At 50.4% G+C, this 12,079-nt stretch overlaps 1 protein-coding gene across 3 annotated transcripts in view; it reads left to right on the forward strand.

Annotated features, from left to right (window-relative positions):
* The window catches only part of LOC112227462 (rho guanine nucleotide exchange factor 4), a 103,189-nt gene that overhangs the window by 13,313 nt on the left and 77,797 nt on the right, over positions 1-12,079 (forward strand). For all 3 annotated transcript variants that reach the window (XM_042308417.1, XM_042308418.1, XM_042308419.1), the window contains one exon: positions 1,138-1,267. In XM_042308417.1, coding sequence (XP_042164351.1) covers positions 1,138-1,267 — 130 coding nt within the window. The remainder of the gene's footprint in view (positions 1-1,137; positions 1,268-12,079) is intronic.

The following is a 12,079-nucleotide window of genomic DNA, read 5'->3' on the forward strand; positions in this document are numbered from 1 at the left end:
GTACTGTCTCAAGGAAGGTTCTCTCCTCATCCTCCTCCTTCCTCCTCCTCATCTACGTACTGTCTCAAGGAAGGTTCTCTCCTCATCCTCCTCATTCCTCCTCTTCATCTACGTACTGTCTCGGGGATGGTTCTCTCCTCCTTCCTCCTCTTCATCTACGTACAGTCTCGGGGATGGTTCTCTCCTCATCCTCCTCCTTCCTCCTCTTCATCTACGTAATGTCTCGGGGATGGTTCTCTCCTCCTTCCTCCTCCTTCCTCCTCTTCATCTACGTACTGTCTCGGGGATGGTTCTCTCCTCCTTCCTCTTCTTCATCTACGTACTGTCTCGAGGATGGTTCTCTCTTCCTCCTCTTCCTTGCTCCTCTTCATCTACGTACTGTCTCGAGGATGGTTCTCTCCTCATCCTCTTCCTTCCTCCTCTTCATCTACGTACTGTCTCGGGATGGTTCTCTCCTCATCCTCCTCCTTCCTCCTCTTCATCTACGTACTGTCTCGGGGATGGTTCTCTCCTCATCCTCCTCCTTCCTCCTCTTCATCTACGTACTGTCTCGGGGATGGTTCTCTCCTCATCCTCCTCCTTCCTCCTCTTCATCTACCTACTGTCTGAGGATGGTTCTCTCCTCCTCCTCCTTCCTCCTCTTCATCTATGTACTGTCTCGAGGATGGTTCTCTCCTCATCCTCCTCCTTCCTCCTCTTCATCTACGTACTGTCAGAGGATGGTTCTCTCCTCCTCCTCCTTCCTCCTCTTCATCTACGTACTGTCTGAGGATGGTTCTCTCCTCCGTCTCTTCTATCCTTCGTCAGGAGCCTTGACATCTTTCCTTTGTTAAATTCTTTTCCCCCTTCCATTTCATCTTTTTTTGGATGTCTTTCTCGCTCGCTCCTGTTTCCACACCAGTCTCTCTCTCAGCTCCTACTGTTAACCTGCATGCACCTTCAGTTCAATCCGTTCAGGAAAATCCCTTCATTATTGTTGGTCTATCACATGATATAGTACATGTATATTCAGGATTTAAACTAAGAAAAGGCAGGGTCTTAACATTTAAAGTGAGCATTATACTAACTATAGACTTCTAGGTATGTAGGCCTAGGCATTGTCGGATCCCCAGCTTTGATTTTGCCTCTTCCCCGCAGTCGCATGCTTCAGTGTCCCTGTCGACCATGGAGGTATTCTCTGGGATGATCCTGAAGTCCCACTGCTTCTCCCAGAGCACCCCCATCGGTCTGGACTGTCTGGGCTGGAGACGACGCACCTCCTACCCCTGTGAGTAGCTCCTACCTACCTCCTCCTCCTCCTCCTAACCCTGTGAGTAGCTCCTACTTCCTCCTCCTCCTCCTAACCCTGAGAGTATCTCCTACCTCCTCCTCCTCCTAACCCTGAGAGTAGCTCCTCCTCCTCCTAACCCTGAGAGTATCTCCTACCTCCTCCTCCTCCTAACCCTGAGAGTAGCTCCTCCTCCTCCTAACCCTGAGAGTATCTCCTACCTACCTCCTCCTCCTAACCCTGAGAGTAGCTCCTCCTCCTCCTAACCCTGAGAGTATCTCCTACCTCCTCCTAACCCTGTGAGTATCTCCTACCTCCTCCTCCTCCTAACCCTGTGAGTATCTCCTACCTACCTCCTCCTCCTCCTAACCCTGTGAGTATCTCCTACCTACCTCCTCCTCCTCCTAACCCTGTGAGTATCTCCTACCTACCTCCTCCTCCTCCTAACCCTGAGAGTAGCTCCTCCTCCTCCTAACCCTGTGAGTATCTCCTACCTACCTCCTCCTCCTCCTAACCCTGAGAGTAGCTCCTCCTCCTCCTAACCCTGTGAGTATCTCCTACCTACCTCCTCCTCCTCCTAACCCTGTGAGTATCTCCTACCTACCTCCTCCTCCTCCTAACCCTGAGAGTATCTCCTACCTACCTCCTCCTCCTCCTAACCCTGTGAGTATCTCCTACCTACCTCCTCCTCCTCCTAACCCTGAGAGTATCTCCTACCTACCTCCTCCTCCTCCTAACCCTGTGAGTAGCTTCTACCTACCTCCTCCTCCTCCTAACCCTGAGAGTATCTCCTACCTCCTCCTCCTCCTAACCCTGAGAGTATCTCCTACCTACCTCCTCCTCCTCCTAACCCTGAGAGTATCTCCTACCTCCTCCTCCTCCTAACCCTGTGAGTATCTCCTACCTCCTCCTCCTCCTAACCCTGTGAGTAGCTTCTACCTACCTCCTCCTCCTCCTAACCCTGTGAGTATCTCCTACCTCCTCCTCCTCCTAACCCTGAGAGTATCTCCTACCTACCTCCTCCTCCTCCTAACCCTGAGAGTATCTCCTACCTCCTCCTCCTCCTAACCCTGAGAGTATCTCCTACCTACCTCCTCCTCCTCCTAACCCTGAGAGTATCTCCTCCTCCTAACCCTGAGAGTAGCTCCTCATCCTCCTAACCCTGAGAGTAGCTCCTCCTCCTAACCCTGAGAGTATCTCCTACCTCCTCCTCCTCCTAACCCTGTGAGTATCTCCTACCTCCTCCTCCTCCTAACCCTGTGAGTAGCTTCTACCTACCTCCTCCTCCTCCTAACCCTGTGAGTATCTCCTACCTCCTCCTCCTCCTAACCCTGAGAGTATCTCCTACCTACCTCCTCCTCCTCCTAACCCTGAGAGTATCTCCTACCTCCTCCTCCTCCTAACCCTGAGAGTATCTCCTACCTACCTCCTCCTCCTCCTAACCCTGAGAGTATCTCCTCCTCCTAACCCTGAGAGTAGCTCCTCATCCTCCTAACCCTGAGAGTAGCTCCTCCTCCTAACCCTGAGAGTATCTCCTACCTCCTCCTCCTCCTAACCCTGAGAGTAGCTCCTCCTCCTCCTAACCCTGACAGTATCTCCTACCTACCTCCTCCTCCTAACCCTGAGAGTAGCTCCTCCTCCTCCTAACCCTGACAGTATCTCCTACCTCCTCCTCCTCCTAACCCTGAGAGTAGCTCCTCCCTCCTCCTCCTCCTAACCCTAACAGTATCTCCTACCTCCTCCTAACCCTGAGAGTAGCTCCTCCTCCTCCTAACCCTGAGAGTAGCTCCTCCTCCTCCTAACCCTGACAGTATCTCCTACCTCCTCCTCCTCCTAACCCTGAGAGTAGCTCCTCCTCCTCCTAACCCTGAGAGTAGCTCCTCCTCCTAACCCTGTGAGTAGCTCCTACTTCCTCCTCCTCCTCCTAACCCTGAGAGTATCTCCTACCTCCTCCTCCTCCTAACCCTGAGAGTAGCTCCTCCTCCTCCTAACCCTGACAGTATCTCCTACCTCCTCCTCCTCCTAACCCTGACAGTATCTCCTACCTCCTCCTCCTCCTAACCCTGAGAGTATCTCCTACCTACCTCCTCCTCCTCCTAACCCTGAGAGTATCTCTCCTCCTAACCCTGAGAGTAGCTCCTCATCCTCCTAACCCTGAGAGTAGCTCCTCCTCCTAACCCTGAGAGTATCTCCTACCTCCTCCTCCTCCTAACCCTGTGAGTATCTCCTACCTCCTCCTCCTCCTAACCCTGTGAGTAGCTTCTACCTACCTCCTCCTCCTCCTAACCCTGTGAGTATCTCCTACCTCCTCCTCCTCCTAACCCTGAGAGTATCTCCTACCTACCTCCTCCTCCTCCTAACCCTGAGAGTATCTCCTACCTCCTCCTCCTCCTAACCCTGAGAGTATCTCCTACCTACCTCCTCCTCCTCCTAACCCTGAGAGTATCTCCTCCTCCTAACCCTGAGAGTAGCTCCTCATCCTCCTAACCCTGAGAGTAGCTCCTCCTCCTAACCCTGAGAGTATCTCCTACCTCCTCCTCCTCCTAACCCTGAGAGTAGCTCCTCCTCCTCCTAACCCTGACAGTATCTCCTACCTACCTCCTCCTCCTAACCCTGAGAGTAGCTCCTCCTCCTCCTAACCCTGACAGTATCTCCTACCTCCTCCTCCTCCTAACCCTGAGAGTAGCTCCTCCCTCCTCCTCCTCCTAACCCTAACAGTATCTCCTACCTCCTCCTAACCCTGAGAGTAGCTCCTCCTCCTCCTAACCCTGAGAGTAGCTCCTCCTCCTCCTAACCCTGACAGTATCTCCTACCTCCTCCTCCTCCTAACCCTGAGAGTAGCTCCTCCTCCTCCTAACCCTGAGAGTAGCTCCTCCTCCTAACCCTGTGAGTAGCTCCTACTTCCTCCTCCTCCTCCTAACCCTGAGAGTATCTCCTACCTCCTCCTCCTCCTAACCCTGAGAGTAGCTCCTCCTCCTCCTAACCCTGACAGTATCTCCTACCTCCTCCTCCTCCTAACCCTGACAGTATCTCCTACCTCCTCCTCCTCCTAACCCTGAGAGTAGCTCCTACCTCCTCCTAACCCTAACAGTATCTCCTACCTCCTCCTAACCCTGAGAGTAGCTCCTCCTCCTCCTAACCCTAACAGTATCTCCTACCTCCTCCTAACCCTGAGAGTAGCTCCTCCTCCTCCTAACGCTGATAGTAGCTCCTCCCTCCTCCTCCTCCTAACCCTGAGAGTAGCTCCTCCTCCTAACGCTGATAGTATCTCCTCCCTCCTCCTCCTCCTAACCCTGAGAGTAGCTCCTCCTCCTCCTAACCCTGAGTACTGCATACTGCTGGCTCTCTCACTCGCTATGCCAAGGTTGGTTCCAATACTCTACAATGTCTTTCTCTCTCACTCGCTATGCCAAGGTTGGTTCCAATACTCTATAATGTCTTTCTTTCTTTTCTCATGATGACCACCTATTTACTAGATTATAGATCCCCTGGCCCCCCACCCCTCGGCCTGCACCCCTGGCCCCCACCCCTGTCTCAGACTCCAACTCCATTCCCTGGATGTAATTCTGTTTGAGGGACTTACTGTATATATCATTTAGTTCCATGTTTAAAATCATGTCCTCACCAAATCCTGGATTAGCCTGCGGGCATCATGCCACGCACTGCAGCAACATCTGTTGTGAAACAACTTTATTCTGAAGCTAGGTGTGACACTACTCTGAGCCAATTACAATTATTACTGTTTTGGCATGGACAGAGTGTTGTAGTACTGTCTGTCACCAGCAGGGGGAGTCACATCCTCTGCACGTCAGTGGTCCCACAGTTTATTGGCGCTTTGAAAGGCATTGTGCTATTCACATTAACAGACCGTGGAGGAGAGCCAGTGACGTCATCAGTTTTAAATCCAGGTCAATGACCTTTTGAGAATATGTAAACACTGTGTTTCTATGGCGATTAGTCTCTGGAAGATATGCTGGTATCTCCAGATGGATCCTCTTTGAATTTAGTGGAGTTTTTTTTTTTGTAGTCCTGTTCAAAATCCAGCCGTCACTTTTTAGTGGGAGAACACAGAGTTCTCCTCAAGGGTGTTTGTCGTGTGTGTCTGTGTGTCTCGGTGTGTGTGTCAGATTGTCTGTCTGGCTCTGCTCTTTGTCTGAGAAGCCTGTAGGAGATAGAATATGGTAGGAGAGAATGGTTTAGGAAAATATCATTTATTCATTATCTACAGAGTTTTAGCTTTCTTTTAGGACCATTTTGATAAAAGCGAGTGATAGGTGCCAGACTCCTTTTTCTATTGCTCTGACTGTGAGAGGGTCTCCAGGGTAACCTATCATACTGCTGAGTGGGTGGACATTAGGTAGTGCTGAAATGACCCTGTTCATTCTGATGTCATTGGGTGGGCGCACACACACGCACACACACACTCACTCACTCACTCACTCACTCACTCACTCACTCACTCACTCACTCACTCACTCACTCACTCACTCACACACACACACACTCCCACACACACTCTCACACACACACGCGTGCGCGCAGAAGCAGCAGATTGCATGACCCTCAAAGTGAGGTCAGTGTTCTTGCACCAGATGTCTTCCTTGTAATTTGATTCATTTTTAGTTAATTGAATTGAAATGCCAATCAAAAGACAAGTGTAGTGTCAACCTCTTTAGCTGACTGGCTAAAGGGCTGTGGACCATAGAATGACTAGAATGGGCATCCCCATTGAAGTCAGTAGGTTGATGATAGGCAGTGATATTTCTGTGGTACACACCATGCAGTGAGCTAAGCCACTTTTCACCTTCCAACACCATACTCATCTGTATTCATCATAGCCCATGAAAGGATGTTTTCAAACTGACACTACATATCGGTGACACAACAAAGGGCTTATAAGTAGGTTACAGATGGTTAGTTATTGGTTTATACATACATATTGTTTGTAACTTAAGCCTCCTTATCAGTCTGTCTGCAGTCTTTAGGTCCATCCAGTATATCTGGGGGAGGGAGGGAGAGAGGGAGAGAGGGAGGGAGGGGGGGGGGAGAGGGAGAAGGAGGGGGAGGGAGAGAGGGGGGAGGGAGAGAGAGGGAGGGAGGGGGAGGGAAGGAGGGAGGGAGAGAGAGAGGAGGGGGGGGGAGGAGGGAGGGGGAGGGAGAGAGGGGGAGGGGGAGGGAAGGAGGGAGGGAGGGGGGAGGGAGGGAGAGGGGGAGGGGAGAGTGGGGAGGGGAGAGAGGGGGAGGGGAGAGAGAGGAGAGGGGGAGGGGGGAGGGGGGGGAGGGAGGGGGGAGGGAGGGAGGGGGGGGGGGGGGGGGAACGAGGGAGGGGGAGAGAGAGAGGGGGAGGGAGAGAGAGGAGGGAGGGAGGGGGAGGGAGGGAGGGGGAGGGAGAGAGGGGGGGAGGGAGAGTGGGAGGGGGGAGGGAAGGAGGGAGAGAGGGGAGAGGGAGAGAGAGAGGGGGGGAGGGAGGGAGGGGGAGGGGGAGGGAGAGAGAGAGGGCGAGGGGGGGAGGGAGGGAGTGAGGGGGAGGGAGGGGGGAGAGGGGGAGGGAGGGGGAACGAGGGAGGGGGAAGGGAGTTAGGAGAGGGGAGGGAGGGAGGGAAGGACAGAGGGGGAGGGAGAGGGGGAGGGAGGGGGAAGGAGAGAGGGGGAGATCTTCCCTCCAATCTAAACTTTACTGGCCTTGTGTCTGAAGACTCCAGTGGCTCTGTCTGCCCGGTCTTCTCACTTCTAACCCAGCTTATTGTTACTGTGTCTGTGTATCTTCATCAGGACCAACAGTCTTTCCTTCACCAGGTGGTACAGCAGAACCCCCATGTATCTCTGTGTCCTATGAGACAGCAGAACCCCCATGTATCTCTGTGTCCTATGAGACAGCAGAACCCCCATGTAGCTCTGTGTCCTATGAGACAGCAGAACCACCATGTATCTCTGTGTCCTATGAGACAGCAGAACCCCCATGTAACTCTGTGTCCTATGAGACAGAGACAGCAGAACCACCATGTATCTCTGTGTCCTATGAGACAGCAGAACCACCATGTATCTCTGTGTCCTATGAGACAGCAGAACCACCATGTATCTCTGTGTCCTATGAGACAGCAGAACCACCATGTATCTCTGTGTCCTATGAGACAGCAGAACCACCATGTATCTCTGTGTCCTATGAGACAGCAGAACCATCATATATCTCTGTGTCCTATGAGACAGCAGAACCCCATGTATCTCTGTGTCCTATGAGACAGCAGAACAACCATGTATCTCTGTGTCCTATGAGACAGCAGAACCCCCATGTATCTCTGTGTCCTATGAGACAGCAGAACCACCATGTATCTCTGTGTCCTATGAGACAGAGACAGCAGAACCACCTTGTATCTCTGTGTCCTATGAGACAGAGACAGCAGAACCACCTTGTATCTCTGTGTCCTATGAGACAGCAGAACCACCATGTATCTCTGTGTCCTATGAGACAGCAGAACCCCCATATATCTCTGTGTCCTATGAGACAGCAGAACCCCCATGTATCTCTGTGTCCTATGAGACAGCAGAACCACCATGTATCTCTGTGTCCTATGAGACAGCAGAACCACCATGTATCTCTGTGTCTTATGAGACAGCAGAACCACCATGTATCTCTGTGTCCTATGAGACAGAGACAGCAGAACCACCATGTATCTCTGTGTCCTATGAGACAGAGACAGCAGAACCACCATGTATCTCTGTGTCCTATGAGACAGCAGAACCCCCATATATCTCTGTGTCCTATGAGACAGCAGAACCCCCATGTATCTCTGTGTCCTATGAGACAGCAGAACCACCATGTATCTCTGTGTCTTATGAGACAGCAGAACCACCATGTATCTCTGTGTCCTATGAGACAGAGACAGCAGAACCACCATGTATCTCTGTGTCCTATGAGACAGAGACAGCAGAACCACCTTGTATCTCTGTGTCCTATGAGACAGAGACAGCAGAACCATCATGTATCTCTGTGTCCTATGAGACAGCAGAACCCCCATGTATCTCTGTGTCCTATGAGACAGCAGAACCCCCATGTATCTCTGTGTCCTATGAGACAGCAGAACCCCATGTATCTCTGTGTCCTATGAGACAGCAGAACCCCCATGTATCTCTGTGTCCTATGAGACAGCAGAACCACCATGTATCTCTGTGTCCTATGAGACAGAGACAGCAGAACCACCATGTATCTCTGTGTCCTATGAGACAGCAGAACCCCCATGTATCTCTGTGTCCTATGAGACAGCAGAACCACCATGTATCTCTGTGTCCTATGAGACAGCAGAACCATCATGTATCTCTGTGTCCTATGAGACAGCAGAACCCCCATATCTCTGTGTCCTATGAGACAGCAGAACCCCCATGTATCTCTGTGTCCTATGAGACAGCAGAACCCCCATGTATCTCTGTGTCCTATGAGACAGCAGAACCCCCATGTATCTCTGTGTCCTATGAGACAGCAGAACCACCATGTATCTCTGTGTCCTATGAGACAGAGACAGCAGAACCACCATGTATCTCTGTGTCCTATGAGACAGCAGAACCCCCATGTATCTCTGTGTCCTATGAGACAGCAGAACCACCATGTATCTCTGTGTCCTATGAGACAGCAGAACCATCATGTATCTCTGTGTCCTATGAGACAGCAGAACCCCCATGTATCTCTGTGTCCTATGAGACAGCAGAACAACCATGTATCTCTGTGTCCTATGAGACAGCAGAACCCCCATGTATCTCTGTGTCCTATGAGACAGCAGAACCACCATGTATCTCTGTGTCCTATGAGACAGAGACAGCAGAACCACCTTGTATCTCTGTGTCCTATGAGACAGAGACAGCAGAACCACCATGTATCTCTGTGTCCTATGAGACAGAGACAGCAGAACCATCATGTATCTCTGTGTCCTATGAGACAGCAGAACCACCATGTATCTCTGTGTCCTATGAGACAGCAGAACCCCCATATATCTCTGTGTCCTATGAGACAGCAGAACCCCCATGTATCTCTGTGTCCTATGAGACAGCAGAACCACCATGTATCTCTGTGTCTTATGAGACAGCAGAACCACCATGTATCTCTGTGTCTTATGAGACAGCAGAACCACCATGTATCTCTGTGTCCTATGAGACAGAGACAGCAGAACCACCATGTATCTCTGTGTCCTATGAGACAGAGACAGCAGAACCACCATGTATCTCTGTGTCCTATGAGACAGCAGAACCCCCATATATCTCTGTGTCCTATGAGACAGCAGAACCCCCATGTATCTATGTGTCCTATGAGACAGCAGAACCACCATGTATCTCTGTGTCTTATGAGACAGCAGAACCACCATGTATCTCTGTGTCCTATGAGACAGAGACAGCAGAACCACCATTTATCTCTGTGTCCTATGAGACAGAGACAGCAGAACCACCATGTATCTCTGTGTCCTATGAGACAGAGACAGCAGAACCACCATGTATCTCTGTGTCCTATGAGACAGCAGAACCCCCATGTATCTCTGTGTCCTATGAGACAGAGACAGCAGAACCCCATGTATCTCTGTGTCCTATGAGACAGAGACAGCAGAACCACCATGTATCTCTGTGTCCTATGAGACAGAGACAGCAGAACCATCATGTATCTCTGTGTCCTATGAGACAGCAGAACCCCCATGTATCTCTGTGTCCTATGAGACAGAGACAGCAGAACCCCCATGTATCTCTGTGTCCTATGAGACAGCAGAACCACCATGTATCTCTGTGTCCTATGAGACAGCAGAACCACCATGTATCTCTGTGTCCTATGAGACAGAGACAGCAGAACCACCATGTATCTCTGTGTCCTATGAGACAGAGACAGCAGAACCACCATGTATCTCTGTGTCCTATGAGACAGAGACAGCAGAACCATCATGTATCTCTGTGTCCTATGAGAGTAGAGTATCATGTAGTAGCCTTAACCTATCAATGTTACATTGTGCTGTGGGAATGGAATATGAATGACTGTCATCCAATATACCTGTAACAGAAATAAGGTCATGCTCATATTTTAAAATTTTTTTTTTAAAGGTTCTCCTTTAAAAAGGTTCTCATCTTAAACGGCACCATCTGCCACATCTGTAGTGTATTTAGGGCCTAGAGAGCATAGACTGAAACAAACACTCTTCTTCTGGTTACATGTGTTGTGTACATCTTTCTGTACTTCCGGCGCCGACAGAGATGGCCGCCTCGCTTCGCGTTCCTAGGAAACTATGCAGTTTTTTGTTTTTTTTACGTGTTATTTCTTACACTAGTACCCCAGGTCATCTTAGGTTTCTTTACATACAGCCGAGAAGAACTACTGAATATAAGATCAGCGTCAACTCACCATCAGTACGACCAAGAATATGTTTTTCGCGACGCGGATCCTGTGTTCTGCCTTACAACCAGTGTAACCGAGTGGATCACATGCAGCGAAGAAAAAGAGGGAAACGAAGCGGTCTTCTGGTCAGACTCCGGAGACGGGCACATCGTGCACCACTCCCTAGCATTCTTCTTGCCAATGTCCAGTCTCTTGACAACAAGGTTGATGAAATCCGAGCAAGGGTAGCATTCCAGAGGGACATCAGAGACTGTAACGTTCTTTGCTTCACGGAAACATGGCTCACTGGAGAGACGCAATCCGAAGCGGTGCAGCCAGCGGGTTTCTCCACGCATCGCGCCGACAGAAACAAACATCTTTCTGGTAAGAAGACGGGCGGGGGCGTATGTCTTATGGCCAACGTGACATGGTGTGATGAAAGAAACATACAGGAACTCAAATCCTTCTGTTCACCTGATTTAGAATTCCTCACAATCAAATGTAGACCGCATTATCTACCAAGAGAATTCTCTTCGATTATAATCACAGCCGTATATATCCCCCAAGCAGACACATCGATGGCTCTGAACGAACTTTATTTAACTCTCTGCAAACTGGAAACGATTTATCCGGAGGCTGCATTCATTGTAGCTGGGGATTTTAACAAGGCTAATCTGAAAACAAGACTCCCTAAATTTTATCAGCATATCGATTGCGCAACCAGGGTGGAAAGACCCTGGATCATTGTTACTCTAACTTCCGCGACGCATATAAGGCCCTGCCCCGCCCCCTTTCGGAAAAGCTGACCACGACTCCATTTTGTTGATCCCTGCCTACAGACAGAAACTAAAACAAGAAGCTCCCACGCTGAGGTCTGTCCAACGCTGGTCCGACCAAGCTGACTCCACACTCCAAGACTGCTTCCATCACGTGGACTGGAGATGTTTCGTATTGCGTCAGACAACAACATTGACGAATACGCTGATACGGTGTGCGAGTTCATTAGAACGTGCGTTGAAGATGTCGTTCCCATAGCAACGATTAAAACATTCCCTAACCAGAAACCGTGGATTGATGGCAGCATTCGTGTGAAACTGAAGGCACGAACCACTGCTTTTAATCAGGGCAAGGTGTCTGGTAACATGACTGAATACAAACAGTGCAGCTATTCCCTCCGCAAGGCTATCAAACAAGCTAAGCGCCAGTACAGAGACAAAGTAGAATCTCAATTCAACGGCTCAGACACAAGAGGTATGTGGCAGGGTCTACAGTCAATCACGGACTACAGGAAGAAACCCAGCCCAGTCACGGACCAGGATGTCTTGCTCCCAGGCAGACTAAATAACTTTTGCCCGCTTTGAGGACAATACAGTGCCACTGACACGGCCTGCAACGGAAACATGCGGTCTCTCCTTCACTGCAGCCGAAGTGAGTAAGACATTTAAACGTGTTAACCCTCGCAAGTCTGCAGG

This window comes from Oncorhynchus tshawytscha, linkage group LG29 (assembly GCF_018296145.1).
Source record: "Oncorhynchus tshawytscha isolate Ot180627B linkage group LG29, Otsh_v2.0, whole genome shotgun sequence".
NCBI classification, from domain to species: Eukaryota; Metazoa; Chordata; class Actinopteri; order Salmoniformes; family Salmonidae; genus Oncorhynchus; species Oncorhynchus tshawytscha.